Source organism: Balaenoptera borealis, assembly GCF_965194805.1.
Source record: "Balaenoptera borealis genome assembly, chromosome: 11".
Classification (NCBI taxonomy): domain Eukaryota; kingdom Metazoa; phylum Chordata; class Mammalia; order Artiodactyla; family Balaenopteridae; genus Balaenoptera; species Balaenoptera borealis.
Window position 1 is genome coordinate 27,683,337 of NC_138868.1, and position 18,590 is coordinate 27,701,926.

At 33.9% G+C, this 18,590-nt stretch overlaps 1 protein-coding gene across 2 annotated transcripts in view; it reads left to right on the forward strand.

Moving 5' to 3' along the window:
• IMMP1L (inner mitochondrial membrane peptidase subunit 1) overlaps positions 1 to 18,590 on the forward strand; it is a 73,218-nt gene that overhangs the window by 30,321 nt on the left and 24,307 nt on the right. For both annotated transcript variants that reach the window (XM_082343872.1, XM_082343873.1), the window contains 2 exons: positions 16,322 to 16,455; positions 17,989 to 18,077. In XM_082343872.1, the coding sequence (XP_082199998.1) occupies positions 16,322 to 16,455; positions 17,989 to 18,077 (223 nt within the window). The remainder of the gene's footprint in view (positions 1 to 16,321; positions 16,456 to 17,988; positions 18,078 to 18,590) is intronic.

Genomic DNA, 18,590 nt, shown 5'->3' on the forward strand with positions numbered 1-18,590 from the left:
AAACAATGCCTCTAGTTTCTTGGAGATGATAAATCCATCCATTGATTTCTTAATTTTATTATGTACACAGTCAATTGTAATCCAAGATTACAGCAAACAAGATGTTAATTTCTAGCCATAATCTATGTACATTTCAATTACAGAGCATGATTGTTCTAGAAGCACAGAATAAAAAGGAATAACATTTGTGCTATCCTCACCGGAGCTGTCAATAAAAGATGTAATAGGGGATTTAGGAATCTGGAAATGGCCAACTAATTTATGTGAATCTATTTTATTTCAGCTAGAAAGACCAAGCTCTTTTTCGTCTGCACTGCATATTGCAGAGCACAGGCTGTCTATAGAAAACCAGGCGGCTGCATATGGATAGTCCCTTGATATCATTCACTTGCTGTGTAATCTTATTATGCAAAGTTCTAATCTTCACCTAGAATGAATGCCTCTGGGTCAGAATATAGTCATATCAGGGTTTTTGAGGTCATGTTTTGTGATCCTTAGCTTATTCTTCTAAGTAGGGCTGGGATTTAAATGGTATTCCCCAGACGCCAGCAGATAGACAGCAGAACCTGCTGCCTTTTTGGAAGACAAGACCAACATGAGGTCTCTAGTAGGATTAAACTTGATTTGTAGCTGTAGGATTTTTTAACAGATGTATTATTGGACAGGGAATAGGGGGCCACCAGCACAGCAAAATTGAATCACGACTGGCATTCTCAGGGAGTTTGCTGTCTGCTAAAGCAGCAGCTGCATGTGGATTTGACTTCTTTCAGGTGAAGCGACTTCCAGTCATTTGGAAAGGATGGGATGAAAAGGAACCTTGGTGATAATTTTGATGTCTGCAAGATTTAGTGCCAGTGTAATGGGATTATCCGTAACACCTTCACTGCAGAAAAAGCCACCTGGCACTGTAACTGGCAGCAACTGAGAACTAATCCTTTCCCATCTCTTGGATGTCATTCATGAAGCTCAAAGCGATTTCTATCCTGCTAACTATGATTAATTTTATAAACAACAACAACAAAAATCAGGTGATCAAGGCAAAGAATATGCTTTTTTATTATTTAAAATATGTTGCCTTATTATAAGCTATATGACTCAAAATTATGGAAGACATATATAGACTATAAACTATGTATGACTTAAAATGTATTAAAATGTTCAAATAGAAAAGTTGATTATTGTCTTTTATACTTTTTCTAGTTTGGTGATACAGTGTATTTGCTATTGGTAAAGATTTGTATTTGACATTAAATATTAGTTTAAAGACTTTAGTGTTCTTTTAGATATGAGGCCATTATCAATAAATCCTACTGTCTATAGGTATAAGGAATTGGAGTAATTTGTTTTGTCATACGTTTTACCTGTTTTATGACTGCTTCAATTCCTGCTGATTAAATGTTTTTAGTGAATAAAATGTTTAATGATATCAAAATATATCGACATATACTTTTGATAATTAAGGAAATGCTGGCTCAAATTGCTGATAAAAAAGGCTCTTTGTGAAAGTGTATGATCTTATGTAAAAGTCATAAAATAGTTAATATTAATACTGAATGACTATTTTTTAAAATCAGAAATTCTTAGTCAAAGTTTTCCTTTAGCAGATGGGGGTTTAGTTACTTGCTCTAGAATCATGTATTAGTTAATTGAGGTTTTCTTTTTTTAAGCATTTTATTTCAACCAAAAACTTTATCAACTACTTTGTTTAGAGGTGTTAATTATTTTAATATTCTTCTCTTACATGGTCCAGAATAAACTGAGAGAAAATGAAGTGAAATTATCCCATCAGTCACCCAAACAGTATGCAACATAACTGCCAAGACTGGAAAAGATAATTAGTGTTGTCAGTGTTATGATCCTGGAATACTTTTAAAATATTTATTCATAGGACTTGATTTTTATCTTATTGTGTTTTTTGATTTAGTAGCTTTATATTTGAAAAAATAGATTATAAAACCTTAATCTTAATGTTTTTAAACTTAAAAATCTTAAATATAGGTGACTAAAGTATTTTTGAAATTATAAGAATAACTGAAATATAATCATCCATTATGCATAATATATTGATTTACTTGTAGCCTCTGTTTATGTGTAGTACTTTTTACTTTTCTCCATATGAGGTCTTTATCCAAAAAAAATAATAAAATATAATAAATTTATGTAGCGATCGTTGGTCAAACCTACCTAGCAAATTTGTTATTCTTAATGAATTTTTTTTTAACTGGTTCCAAGCTATTGTATTCCAAAATGTGTTTCTTCATTGGTTGTCAAATTTAAAATGAATGAATGAGAAAGCTTAATAATATTTCTACTGAACTGCATTATGTTCGTTTATAAAGGACTTCTTTAGCCTTCTGTTTGTATTTTTACTATTTGAAAAGCTGTTTATGTAAAATTCTATTACACTGAAAAGATCTATTCATGAAATAAGTGGACTAAAAGCTTTTTCTTATCCTCATAATATAATCACTTGTATTTTAAATATACAATATTTGGTTTATGTGTAATTTCAAATTATTTTGTCAGATAGTATATTTCTCAGGGTAACTTTCTATGGTAGTTAATAGTATTATATAATTATTTCAAAAAAGTAGCTTTCCTTTCAAAATAAAATTTGTCTCAAAACCTTTATTAAACATGGTCACTGTTTACTTTTCTGTTTTTTAATCAGCTGTTTACTGAGTGGCATTTGAGAATTAGTGTTTTTTCCTTCCCTGTCCTAGCCATTATTATTTGATTAGAAATGGTTATCTCCTTTGGAAAGTCCCAAATAAACTCACCTTAATTAAATTCATTGTAAACATATAGGGTCTTCTCAGTGACATACATTCTTTTCAAATAGGTATCGGTTACTTGAATTTAATACCTTGTTGATAACATAAAGTTGACTTATCTTTAAAAGCTACAGCTAATAAATTTATTGCACAGGTGACTCATAATGTGTCAATAAAAGTTAAGGGAGTTACTTTTGGAGATAAGAAAAAGGGATATAGGATGGGAGAAATGAAGAAAATTTTTAAAAAATAAGTCAATTGTAACAGTAGAGCAGGATGGGAATCATAGGACTTACTTTTTAAGACATGATAAACTTTTTTTTCTTTTTTGGTAATTTGTGAGCCTTAGTATTACCTCTAAAGGGCCATGCATGAACTGTAGACTGGCACACGACAGCTAGCCTATAATAATGCTAAATGATATTTCTTCCATTTGAATGAATATCCTTCAACTATTGCTTATACAACTTGTATATTGTTCTGAAATAGATGGATTATATAGCCATTGGGGAATTATTGGTAAATGAATGGGGTGGTTTTGGTATTTCACTGTTTGGAAGCTGGTACTTAATTGTATTAAAAGTGTCAAGTGCTTATGCTTTATAAACGTAGAATGAGTTTTGATTTTGTATATATATGTATAAAAAGTGAACTTCAGAAAATAATATTGGATTTTCAAAATCATTGAAATGTTAGCATTATACAGTTTATTTGATGATGAAAATTTATAGAATTATCCCAAAGTTAACATTTAGTTTAAAAATAATGAATGGTTAAATTTTGTCAAGTTTCTGAAAATGGTGAGTATGTCTCAGTGGTCTCAAATGACAGCACAAAGTTCTTTACTGGGTTTCCTTCCTGGGAGCTTATTAAAACTACTGATTCTGCAGCCTTGCTCCCACAAATTCTAATTCATTAGCTCCATGATGAGAGCCTGAAATTTGGATTTTAAATTAGGTTCTTGAGTTATTTTGATGCTGCAGTCAAATTTAAAGCAGTATTCACTGCTTTAAACCTTAAAGTGCTGTCAATTATTTCCTCTGAGAATGAATCAAAATAAATAGATTTAAATAAAATTTTCATTGATTATGGGGATAAGTGCTCCTTGAATTTGCAGTTCTAGAATATAAAAAAATATCCTCTGCACACGTCTTACAGTAGATTTAACATTACAGATGTGAACAATTCATGAGCAGCCTTGAAGGTGATTTTGAAATGGCAGGAATTTGAATTGCTTTGATGGAGAGGCTGCTGTGTGAGAGTGAATTATTTAGCTATTGAACAGAGTACACCACTCAACATCCATGTCTTAATGAGTCTTTGTTGTTCTCTTCTTGTCACGGTAACTTCCATTCACGGTCAGAAATGGACATATATCTTTCAGTTACTTTGTATAGATAGATATAATTCTATGGGAAAAGTGTATTTTGTTGTAGATATTCTTGAATTTTAGAAATCATAGAACTCTCAGGAATGTCATAAGTCTGCTGTTTTTTCTTGTCCAAGTGAAGGTAAATGTAGCAAAACTATGATGTTGGGATTTGTCTTCTTCTTCACATCCTACTCTCTTCTCACCTTTTCTTAATGTGAATCCTTCTTTAAATGCTAATATATTCACTAACTATTCCATTTATCAAAACAAAAATAGTATGATATTAATCACTTCTTTGATTGACTGCTTATACTTTAAAATAAATGAATTTCTGTAAACTGATAGTCTCAATTAACCCTGACACTTCACATTTTTTCCTGTTTCTGAAACAAAACGCTTTCTCTTCTTTTCGAAGGAATTCCAGACCTGAACCATCAGGTGGATGTTTTCTTTGTGGCTTTGGGTATTCTGAAATCATTGTAAAGGCTACTTTAATGGTTAGATGTAAATCAAGATCTTAGACTTGTACCCCTATTCCCAGAAACTTCTAAGGATGAAGAAATGTCTACTTGTTTTTCAGCTTCTAGAGTTCACTCTGCTCCATCTTTTTAGCTAGTTTTAACATCAGTCCAACCTCTCTCCCATGCCTATTTTATAAGTAGTCTCCAACAAAGTTCTTTGATTTTTATTGAGAGGCAGTAGAGCATAGTGGTGGACTTTAGAACCCAACCTCCTTGTTTTGAATTCTGGCTCTGCTGTGTATGAGCTGTGTGATTTTGAATAGTTCCTTAACCTTTCTGTCCCTCAGTTTCTTTATCTGTAAAATGAGATACTTGATAAAATGAGTTCTCATAGAGTTATTGTAAGAATTAAGTGAGTTAATATATGTAACTAGAACAGTGCTTGGCACTCAAGAACTACTATTTAAGTATTTGCTGTTATTGTTGTTACTGTTATTTTGGTTGGTATTTGAGGATTTTTTATGTATATTGAAAGAAGCCATTATTACCTACACCCGACAAAGTGTTTTCTAACTTTATGTTATAGGAAGAAAAAATTTTAAAATCTATAATGTAGATATAGAACATTGAAAGTAGACAACAACCTTGCTCCCTTATGCCAGTATTATGTGGAGTTTTACTATATTTTAATCAGAGTCTCTTAAAGGTTTTCTGGGGAGGATTATTGTACATTTCCTCTCCTGTATTATGTGGCACAGTCACAATTTTAAATTTTCATTTCTTTTTTTCTAGCTTTTCTATTAGTTATCTGGTAGAGTACACAGGCTCCCCATTAAAGGAATTGGTTCTCTACATTAATAACTCAGTTTTTTATTGAAGTATAGTTAATTTACAATGTTGTGTTAGTTTTAAGTGTGTAGCAAAGTGATTCAGTTATACATATATACTTTTTCAGATTCTTTTCCATTATAGGTTATTACAAGATATTGAGTATAGTTATCTGTGCTGTACAGTAAGTTCTTGTTATTTACCTATTTTATATATAGTAGTGTGTAAATGTTAATCCCAAACTCCTAATTTATCTAACTCAGTTTTTTAAAAATGTAAATGTAATAGGGAATAAAAAGTAATAAATTCTGTTTCTTGGGTGGAGTAAAATTCTATATGCCAAAGCTTCCCAACTTTTTTCACAGCACACATGGGATATGGTAAGTTATCTGGCACACAGTAATAAATGACTAGATGAGCAAGGCTGCTCAAGGATAGAAGTGGCCATTGGCCACCTGGGAGCTTAGAGCAGTTGTTCTCAAATTTTGTTTCAGAATCACCTGGAGAACTTGTTAAAACAGACTGTTGAGCAACACTCCCATTCTGATTACGTAAATCTTGAGTTTGGCCCAAGAATTTGCACTTCAAACAAATGCCTGCTGATCTGGGGCCCACACTTTGATAACTACTGGTTTAGTGTGTAGGTGTTTTGATGAGGCAGGTAGAATAATTCCACCCCTCACTCCAAGATATCCATGTCTTAATCCCTAGAACATGTGAATATGTTACCTTACATGGCAAAAAGGACTTTGCAGATGTGATTAAATTAAGGAATGTGAATGAGGAGATTATCATGGATTATCTGGGTGGCCTCAGTTTAATCACAGGGGTTCTTAAGAGTGGAAGAAGATGGCAAAATAAAGCCAGAGAGTTAGAGGGAGATGTGACCAAGGAAGAATGGTCAGAGAAATGCAGTGCTGCTTACTTTGAAGTCGGAAGAAGGGGACCATGAGCCAAGGAATGTTTGTAGCTTCTAGAAGCTGGAAAAGGCAAGGAAATGGATTCTTCCCTAGAACTTCCAGAAGGGAATGCAGCCCTGCCAAACCTTGATTTTTAGTTCAGTGAGACCCATAGTGGACTTCTGACCTACAGACTGTAAGATAATAAATTTGTGTTGTTTTAAACCACTAACTTTATGGTAATTCGTTACAGAAGCAATAGAATACTAGTACATCTGTAACCAGTTCTCAGTTTACCAGCTTGCTTTATGCTGAGAGTTCTCAATCTCTGCTCTTGACCTCAGCTCATGAGATTGAGAAGATAAAAACCTGAATTAAGAGCTCCTTCATTTTTCTACCATCAAACTGACAAAACTATCAATATTCGAACACAGCTTTTATAATTGTATACTTTAAGAGCGAATTTCATGGCATGTGAATTATATCTCAATTTTTTTTAAAAAAAGGCCTTCCCACTCCAACATTATAGAAAATATTGTGGGAGTTCTCACTGATGTTGTATTCTTCCTATGAAAATTCAGAGTTTTTGTTTTGTTCTTCCTCAGCCAGGTAGTGTGTGAACAGGTTACTTTAATCCTGTCAAGGGTGGGTTGTATTCTTTGTTAAGGCTGATCACTTTCAGTTTTGCCCTCACTCTTCAATGGTAACCCTATACTGCAGTCATAACCAGCATGGCCAACCTTGGAGGGTCTTGAAGTCCAACCCTTGTCTCCCTCACATTGCGTGGTATTCTGTGGTTGCTAACATCTCTGTTTAGGTTTTTAGCCTTTTATTTGCTGCTTTCTACTGAGGTTCTGGAGTCTCACTCTCCTCAGGTAGCAATTTAGGAGTTGGCTAGCACTTCGTGGCAAAATTGCATGCTGACTTATGGTTCCTACCTGTCTACAGTTTGACCCTCATGTGCCATCTACTTTGACGGCCATAAATTCCAACCTCTTGCTTAGCCAAATGGAACTGCCATTTTCTGCTAAAATTTTATTTTCCTGTGCTGTAAATTGGTGAGTATTCTTAGAGAAAAGGCCAAGTGAATGTGTTTACCTTATGTTCTTCCCTTCTTTCATATATACTTGCCCCTCAAGGCTTGCCTATATTGCTGCCTAATGCCTTTAAACAGCTATTTTGTTTATCCAGATTTTGCAACCAAGAAGTTATTCTGGTATAAGTACTCTGTCAAAACTGGCATTGAAGTCTTCCTCTTGCCTTCTTTATGTCAGTGTTCAGGCATCTCTCTATTTCCCTCTCCTCTTCTCCCTCACTTATCAGTAGTCTCTCTTCATCTCCCTGTGGGATTGTTACCATTGGCTCTCAAGCATATGCTACTGTGTTTCTGTGTTTTAAAAAACTTGGTAAATACCACATTCTTCCTATTACTCTACTGCTGTGGTTCTCAACTGAGGGCCGTTTTACATCCTGGGGACATGTGGCAATGTCGGGAGACATTTTAGTTTGTCACAACTAGGGAAGGGGTCCTCCTGGCATCTGGAGGCCAGGGATGCTGCTAAAATCCTACAATGTAAAAGATAGCTGCCCACAACAAAGAATTGTCTGGCCCCAAATGTCAGTACTGCTGAGGATGAAAAACCCTGCTCTACTGTTTAGCTTGCCTTCATAGCCAAACTTTTCCAAAGACTTGACGGTATATGTTGTGTCCATTTCCATGTCTCCCTTTCATGCTTTCTTTAACGTTTTTATTTTTCTCAGGTAATACTCAGGTGATTTTTAAAGGTCAAATAGTGCTACAAAGCTTATAAAGAGAACAGCAATGTTCTCTCAGCACCCCTTGTACTGTACTTAGTTATATAGTTTTGGCCAGTTCGGTGTTGATGGAGCAAAGGTGGTTTTTTTCTTGGATAAAAAGACAAAAAGATGGGCTTCCCTGGTGGCACAGTGGTTGAGAATCCGCCTACCAATGCAGGGGACACGGGTTCAAGCCCTGGTCCAGGAAGATCCCACATGCCTTGGAGCAACTAAGCCCATGTGCCACAACTACTGAGCCTGCGCTCTAGAGCCTGCGAGCCACAACTACTGAAGCCCTTGTGCCACAACTACTGAAGCCCACGGGCCTAGAGCCCATGGTCTGCAACAAGAGAAGCCACCTCAATGAGAAGCCGGTGCACCACAACGAAGAGTAGCCCCTGCTCGCCACAACTAGAGAAAGCCCGTGCACAGCAACGAAGACCCAATGCAGCCAAAAAAAAATAAATAAATAAATTTATAAAAAAAAAAAAACCAAAAAGTTAATCAGGATACTCTTTATACTTTTTCTTTCTTCCTGCCTGTAACTTGGATATAGCAACTAGTGTTAATAGAAAATAAGTCCCTTACTTAATTTACTGTTATTCTAGTTTTCTCTTGTTTGCAGTAGAATATAATCCTAAGATAGTAATCTTTTTTTAAGACTTCCCATGTATGAAACTTCCTTTGAGTTCCAGAGCTCCAGTCTCTAACATGTCCAGTTGGATATCTCACAAATATATCAATTTTAACATGACCAAAATCAGACCCTTCGTTTTCTATCCCAATGTGTGTGTGAGAGGAACCTTGTAAATAGACTTCCATTTACCCAGTTACTCAGTCCAGAAACTTGAGGGTCATCCTGATTCTTTCCTTTTCCTTGCCATTTATTTTGCCCCCAAAGTTTCTCAAATCTGTCCATTTTTCTCCATCTCCATTGCCACTTCTGTAGTTGGTCCAGCCTAACTACCCTCCCAGCATTTCTAATCTTGCCCCCATTCCAGTCCTTTCTCTACATAGCAGTGAGAGGGATCTTAACTTCTAAATCAGATCATATTATTCTCCTGCTTAAGATCCTTCGGTGGCTTCCCATTAGTCTTAGAATTAAATCCAAAGTTCTACAAGACTTGAATAATTTTTCCTCTTTCTCTAGTCTCATTTTATGTCCTTCACACAGTGCTCCAGTCTTCTTTTAATTCCTTAAGCACATGCTTTCTGTTTCGTCTGCTTTTAATGTTCTTTCCACAATTTCCATAGTTATTTCATCTTTCAGGACCTAACTTCAGTGGTATTTTCTTAGAGAAATCTTTCCTGATTCATCCTTAAGAAAAATACGTCCCACCAATAATTCTATATCACTTTACCCTATTTTTTCCTTTATGGAAATTATTTAATGTATTTACATGTTTGTCTACTTTGTATGTGTGTGTGACATCTGCCCCAATAAGCTATAAGCTCTATAAGGGCAGGCATCGTGTTCATTATTGTATTTCCAGGACTGAACACAGTATTTGGCATATAGTAGAAGCTCAATAAATATTTGTTGAATGATTGAATGACCTAATGACTATGAGGACACCCCTTTTCCTCCAAGTGTTTCTTTTTTTAAAAATTCTATCACAGAGTTGAAAAAAATGTTATACACATTCATATACACTCCATCTGGATTTACAGTGAACATCTTGCCATATTATCTTTCTCTATTCCTCCATATATGTATACATATATATGTGTATGTATATATTTGTATATGTGTGTGTATAAATTTATCTACATATGTCTATCTGTATTATTAGTAGCAGAAGTAAACCATGTGAAAGAAAGTTACAGTTACATTCATCTTTAAATCAGTGTTTTTCTCCTATGAACAAGATCATTCTGCATAGTCAGGATATTGTTAAATATAACATTGAAACGATGATGTATTTTGATTTACAGGCTATGTTCAAATTTCGCATAATATCTTTTATTGCTTTTCTTTTTCTTTTGCTTCAGGATCCAGTTAAGTATTTCATATTGTATTTGCTTGTCATGTCCTTGTATTTTAAATTATTCTTATAATTTAAAATAATACTCTAATTATTTTATTATTTTATTAAATTTATATTTTAAGTGTTCAAGTTGTTTATGGATTATGATACAGATATGTCTGATTGTTCATAATTAGATTTAGGTTATACACTTCTGGCAAGAATAGTACAAAGATGATGATGTACTCTATGTCACTGCATCATGTCAGGAAGCTACATATCAGTTTTTACCATTATTTATGCAGCTAAATTTGATCACATAGTTAATATTTACTTGATCTCTTCATGTAAAGGTAATATTTACTTGATCTCTTCATGTAAAGGTATTTTGTTCCCTTTGTAAATAATAAACTATTTACTTTAATACTTTGCACATATCCTGTTTACCAACAACCTTTTACCCAGTATTTTTTTAAATTGAACTACAGTTGATTTACAATGTTGTGTTAGTTTCCTGTGTATAGCAAAGTGGTTCAGTTTATCTATCTATCTATCTATCTATCTATCTATCTATCTATCCTTTTTCAGATTCTTTTTCATTATGGTTTATTACAGGATATTGAATATAGTTCCCTGTGCTATACAGTAGGACCTTGTTGTTTATCTATTTTATATAAAGTAGTGTGCATCTGTTAATCCAAAGCTCCTAATTTATCCTTCCCCTCGCCTTTCCCCTTTGGTAACCATAAGTTTGTTTTCTATGTCTGTGAGTCTATTTCTGTTTTGTAAATAAGTTCATTTGTATCATTTTTTTAGATTCCACATATGGGTGATATCATATGTTAATTGTCTTTCTCTTTCTGACTTCATTTAGTATGATAATCTCTGGGTCCATCCATGTTGCTGCAAATGGCAATATTTCATTCTTTTTTGTGGCTGAGTAATAGTCCATTGTGTATATATATCTATATATATAGATATATATATGTACCACATCTTATTTATCCATTCATCTGTTGATGGACACTTAGGTTGCTTCCATGTCTTGGCTATTGGAAATAGTGCTGCTGTGAACATTGGGGTGCATGTATCTTTTTGAATTAGAGTTTTCTCTGGATATATGCCTAGGAGTGGGATTGCAGGATCATATGGTAACTATTTTTAGTTTTTTAAGGAACCTCCATACTATTCTCCATAGTGGCTGCACCAATTTTACATTTACACCAACAGTGTAAAAGGGTTCCCTTTTCTCCACACCCTCTCCAGCATTTGTTATTTGTAGACTTTTTGATGAGGGCCATTCTGACCCATGTGAGGTTATATATTATTGTAGTTTTGATTTGCACTTCTCTAATAATTAGCGATATTGAGCATCTTTTCATGTGCCTGTTGTATGTCTTCTTTGGAGAAATGTCTATTTAGGTCTTCTGCCCATTTTTTGATTGGGTTGTTTGTTTTCTATACTGAGCTGTATGATCTGTTTGTATATTTTGGAAATTAAGCCCTTCTTGGTCACATCGTTTGCAAATAATTTCTCCCATTCTGTAGGTTGTCTTTTCATTTTGTTTATGGTTTTCTTTGCTGTGCAAAAGCTTCAAGTTTCATTAGGTCCCATTTGTTTATTTTTGCTTTTATTTCCATTACTCTAGGAGACAGATTCAAAAATTATTGCTGCAATTTATGTCAAAGAGTGTTCTGCCTATGTTTTCCTCTAGGAGTTTTATAGTATCTGGTCTTACATTTAGGTTTTTAATCCATTTTGAGTTTATTTTTGTGTATGGTGTTAGAGAATGTTCTAATTTCATTCTTTTACATGTCCAGTTTTCCCAACACCACTTATTGAAGAGACTGTCTTTTTTCCATTGTATATTCTTGCCTCCTTTGCTGAAGATTAATTGACCGTAGGTGTGTGGGCTTATTTCTGGGCTCTCTGTTTCATTGATCCATATGTCTGTTTTTGTGCCAGTACCATGCTGTTTTGATTACTGTAGCTTTGTAGTATTGTCTGAAGTCTGGGAGGGTTATACCTCCAGCTTTGTTCTTTTTCCTCAGGATTGCTTTGGCAGTTCTGGGTCTTTTGTGGTTCCATGTAAATTTTAGCATTATTTGTTCTAGTTCTTTGAAAAATGTCATGGGTAATTTGATAGGGATAACATTAAATCTGTAGATTGCTTTGGGTGGTATGGCCATTTTAATAATGTTAATTCTTCTAATCCAAGAACATCATCCAGTAATTTTAAACATCTATTAATGGCCCTTGCCTGAATGAATTATTACATTGGTGATAATTTCATTATTCCCTCTCAATATATATTAGCTGCCATTTTTTTGATAAACAACTTTCCTTGTCCCCAACACATACTTCTTTTTAAAAAAAGTCCTCAGTAGATTTCATTTTTATTCTAATATATTATTTATTACTGTTATTATTATTTTTTTAATCTCAAATTTGGCCAGTGGGAAACCCCTCAAAGTGGCTTCTATGCCTTTGGAGACTCAATGACCTTTCATCCAAAGACATAGCCAGCCTGAGAGACTCTAGAGGGAGGGAGCCAGGAAAATACATAACCGTTCCTTCCTCTGACTTCCTGCTGGAAGTCGAAGCTTGACTGAAGTGCCTTGGTGTAGTTCATATAGGTCAGTTTTCCAAGTGCAGAGAGCAGTATGGAGAAAGGTAGAGAGTGAGTCCAAAGGGACAAACAAGATATCTGGCACATGTATGCATATATAGAGTCATGGACCCCTTGAAATCACTATGTAAACCAGAGGTTTGAAACCTCTGTGTTAATTAATCCCTTTTGCTAGTAGATCTACTGAGTGCTAGCAGTGTATGTGGTTTATTTATGTCTTATATGAATGTTACTTTCTACTCTGAGATTCCTCTTAAAAAAAAATTCATCAGCTCTTATTCTCAATTTCAGTATTTCTCAACAGTGCTCCTCATTGCACTTTTAAAATATAAGACCAAGTAGTCTTGATCCCCAGAGTCCTCTATAAATAGCTCCATCGCTCTTTTCATCTAGGAGATTAAGATCCAAAATAGTTTCAGACACTTCAGACTGCATTCTGTTGCTAATATCTCTAGGGAAGAAACAATGTCTGTTAACTTCTTTCTTCTGATCACTCATCTGTTTTATTATTTTATGAGACAGTTTCATCACAAACATTGTATTTGGGATTGAGCATTTAGTGAGTAATAAAAAAAGGCTTTATGGCCCCAATTACTTCTGAATGGGAGTTAATTACAGGGCCTCTCAGTGAATCCGAACCATTGTATTGTTATAGCATCTTTGTATTTTTTTAGTATGTTTTTTAGCCAAATGCATAATCTATTGCATAATCCAGATTATTTAAATTTTGGTAGATTGCTATTAATTTCCCCTCTAAATTTCACCTTTTATCTGTGTTAACAATATCTTCTTGCTGAGTGCCACATGTTTCTTCTTGTTTGATAATATATCCCCTCTCTAACATCAGGTAAGCTCATTTTTATTTTAGTTTTTAAATGTAATATTCATTTCACTACTTTTTAGGATTTGTTTTCATAGATCACATTTTCAAAGCTAAGCTTTCGGACTTAACCCCTACTTTTTCCCCTAGTTATATATAGTGGGAGCAAAGTAGTGTTTATACAACCTAGTTAACTTTACAAATAATGTTCTATTATTGTTATTCCTCTTCAATCTTTTCTGAATTAATTGAGCCTCAGTTATGAAGTGTTTATAAATATCACTTCTTATTAATTTATTAAATTCTAAAAATCAGTAGTTTTTAAAGTGCATCAGTTATTACTGTAAGCCAGATTGCTAAGATAGACTATTTCATATTACTTAAAAGATTTAATGAGAACACTTTTTAATATGTTACTGACAGTTTTTTTCTTTCTTCAGTGAGTATGACATTAACATGTCTCCTCATTAACCAAAATCTCAGTGGTCTTCTGATAATCGTTTTGAACCTTATAACCATTTTTATCATACTAAAGATGTTGAAATTATAGGAGATTTGGGTTCAATATTTATTCATTAATTCAGTCAGGCAAGCATTCTTTGGTAGGCCCTAAGGATCCAAAGATGAATACTGCACAGTCACTGCCCACAGACATATAAGCATATATAGTATGTAATAAGGGAAAAGATATGAATAATACAGTGTGGTAAGTATTATAATCAGTGTATGCTTAAGGTAGGTGAGTGACACAAAATATAAGTAACATTTCTTGGGGTGGTGCCAGAGAAGACTTGTTAGGGGAGAAGACATAATAAATGTTTAATAGGTGAATAAACACTAATAAGTAATAAAACACTAATAAAGGATATAGTTCTATGCTGTGGGCTCTAAAATTCTATTATTGGGAATTCCCTGGCGGTCCAGTGGTTAGGACTCTGCGCTTTCACTGCCGAGTGCCTGGGTTCAATCCCTGGTTGGGGAACTAAGATCCTGCAAGCCATGTGGCGCAGCCAAAAAAAAAAAAAATCTATTATTTTATTTAAACATAAGTTAGGGAGAAACTTAGACACTTGAAAATGGAACTAATGTTATGAGGTTATATAGCACATGCTGATTGCCAAGTGAATGATATAGTAACTAGAATTTATTGCTGTATTCTGCTACACAGACTATATATCTGATTACATGTAATCCTCACTAACTCTCTGAGATAGGTACTGATACTAAGACCATTTTACAGGGAAAGGCACTTGAGGTTTACAGAGGTAAAATAACCTCCTGAAGGTCACACAGCTAAAATATGGTGGAGCCAGGATACCTGCTCAAGACAAGATCAGCTTTAGAAACAGTGTTCTTAATCATTAAAAAATGAACATAAGGAACCATAGGAACCCAGAGGAGAAGGAAAAACTTGCCTGTTGAGAGCATTTGGAGAAGAGTTACAAATTAGATACATGATGGGTATCATGATGGGTATATTCCAGGCATGGGTATTGACATACATAAGTGTTGGTTGGGCAGTATACCCTAAGTAAACTGGACCAGTATGATGGAGTAGTTCCTTCATGTAGGAGCATCAGGGAGGATCAGGTTGGAATCTGAGAATGGAATGGGAGCCATCTGTCAAAGATCCTGAAAATGAGTAATCTGTACTTGATCTGATAGAGAGCCATTGAGGTTATGGGAGCAAGGGAGTAATATGGAAGTCAGTGTAACATAATGGTTAAGTTCTTGAGTATCATTTTCCAATTTTGTGATGTTTAGCATTTAAGTTTACTACTCTTAGGTTCCTTTGTCTTATCTATAAAATGATAATGGTAATACTATCTATCTCACAGAGATTAATTTGTAAAACCTGACATATCCAAGCATTGAGCAAATGTTACATATTATTATTATTGTTGATGTGTTTTAGTAAATTTAATCTGAGAACAATGCATAGGAATCTAGGCCTAAGCATTAGGCCGTTAGTTGAGAAATGCTTGAAACATAGTTTTAGCAGGTAAATGGAAAGGAAGGGACAAATACTAGGACTGTTTTAGATGAGTAATATCAGTGTGTTAAATGTATATAGCTTTCTAAAAATACATGTTTCTTTGTGCTGTTTCATAACATTCATGTGTTCATTGTTATATTAATAGTTAATAACTGAAAACTGAATGTAACTTTATAATTTACAAAGCCACTTTGACATGTTATTGAATTTGATTCTCCGAACCATTCTGTGAGATACTATTATTTCCATTTTATTAAGGCCCAGAGAGGGTAAGTGATTCATTGAAGATCATGCAAATTAATAAAGGAAGCAGTTTAGAACTTGAATTTTCATACACCTATTCTAGTGCTTTCCCCTTTATTCCTATATTATGTTATGACGAGAACTGATGTACTATAGCAGGCAACAGTATGAAAAACTAGTATTGGTATTTGAAAGAGTTAATATCATTTCTTAGATATCTGCCTTAATACCAAGAAATAACCAAGGCATGAAAGAGGAGAGACAAGTTCAGAGTCTACTAGTTATCTAATTCATATATAAACCCAGTGATATTTGAATATAATCTCTGTTTAGAAGATCACAATATTAAGTGGCTATAATTTGCCATTTTAAAAAACCTTCAGCAAAAATGAAAATAAGCTCTTGATTTTCTGCACCAAACCATATTAGGCATTTAATACACTCTGGGTGATTGTAAAATATTTTACAATAGAGCTATTTCTTAAGTGTTTTTAAATAGTATTGATCATGAAACTTTTTGAAATTTACCATCAGGCCAATGGTGGCAGAGTCTACATAGAACTATGCTTCGTGGTGTTCTGGGAAAAACCTTTCGGCTTATTGGCTATACTATTCAGTATGGCTGTATAGCTCATTGTGCTTTTGAATACGTTGGTGGTGTTGTCATGGTAAGTTTTTACATTCAAGAAAATAATCATTTAAAATATGTTTTTTTTTAAATTGAAGGAAGAGAGTGTTTGAATTGGCACAGATATAAAATATAAGAACTGTAACTTTAAATATGGTCCTGCATTGTTTCTTTCAGGGGCACAAAGGCCCTATTAATCTAATAATACTAGTTTTTACCATTTATTGAATGCTACTTACTGTGTTCCAGGATGTGTTTGATGTTTTACATTTATTAACTCATTTAATCTTTTACACTCTATGAGATACTTACTAGAAATCTATTATACATATGAGGAAACTGAGGCTCAGAAAGCTTAAGTAACTTTCTGCAGGTCCCACAATTCCAAGTAGACTTGGAATTTCAGCACAGATTTCTCTGATTTTCAAAACCCCTACTTTTAACCACTGTGAAGAGTATCAATAACTGTCCTGAAAATAAATGATTATTCTGCCTTGTGTCAACATTAAAATGTTAAGGCTGTCCTCCTACCAATGCATTTTCTTAATATTGCATCATAAATCTATCAACCATGACAATACTAACCTTTTGTCATATAAATGAAAGAATAAATTGATTGATTGTTCAGTCAGTAAGTTTTGCTGTTGGTGTTGCTATTTTTATCAGGTTTACCCTAAGATATTCACAGTCATATAATCTCAAGTTGAGCTGGAGTAATGCAAATAAATATATTTAACTGAAACTCCCCTCTTTGATTTTTTTAAATTTAAATTGGTATTTCCAGTAGGCTACAGAGTTAGCAAAAAACTTGCATTGTGGTCTTTGTTTTTTCTGCCCAAGTAGGAAGTTTTGAGTAAAAAGTTTTATTTACATGTAAGTGGAGTGAATGGAGACTGTTGTGTTTAGATTTTTTAAGTTGCGATGATCATTTATTACAGTTTTGAGATATATATGAAGATTATTGTTTTACCTACTAATATGAAAGTCTTTAAAGTACATCTCATTATGCCAGTATTTTTCAGTAGAAAATATAAGTTGCAGCCCCATCAAATGAGTAAGCTGTTCTCTTGGAAGAAAAGGAAAGGCATCAACTCATTGAGAATAGTATGATACCACTTGGTAAATAACTGTCATGGGCACTGGATGATAGCTGACAGTAGCAAGAAAAAAAAATCATTAATTTATTCATTCAACAAGTATATATTGAGTATCAACCTTATGCCAAGCACCGTTCTTGACCTTGGTTACACAATTGGGAACATGAGAGACAAAGTCCCTGCCCTCATGATGCTTAAATTTTACAAGATGGCCAAAATTTGGAAACATAGATAATGTTATTTTATTTCTCTATTATAATATAATATTAACAAACCATTTTAAATATATTTTGCCTGTTTTTCCAGACTTGCTGGCTACTCTGTAGAGTTGAACTTATCTTGGAACTTCCAACTTATTATGAATCATCCACCAAGCTTGAAGAACATTTGCTTGATTTTCTTTCTTTTAAGCCTGCTCAGATGATTTATATTTTAAAAGGTTTTCAACTTAAATTTAAAAATTGCCTCTCTTTCAGTGTTCCGGACCATCAATGGAGCCTACAATTCAAAATTCAGATATTGTTTTTGCAGAAAATCTTAGTCGACATTTTTATGGTATCCAAAGGTAAATTTCTGCCACAGATATATTAAATTGATGGTGAAAACACACATGCACATTGTGTCTTTTCTGCAGTTTCTTAACTTTAACTTTAAAAACTCTTTTGTAAATAACCAAATTAATGACCAACTGGATGAAATTTTGGCTCAAATTTTTTCTCTCAGTTTGAGAAATTTTAATAGTTTCTTTAAACATGCAGTTCCTTGTATCATTGTGCAAAGTAGATAGCAGTCCCTTTTATAATGTGCATTCAAGCCTTCTTTACTTTTTTTGGGGGGGGGGTTGGGGGGTGGGTTTGTCCTAGAATGTTTTGAATCGAGAACCAGGGACTTAGGAGCTACATTACATATCCAAATCTGATTTGATTTTTTAATTTTTAAAATAATCCTGCATTTCTATTGATGACTGTCTTATTCTCTATAGTGTATGATGAGCAGTCAGTGATTTTTAGACTATAGCACTGTATATAGCTGGGAGCCAGGAATCTCATCTGTTATGAGTCTCCTGATTAATTATATT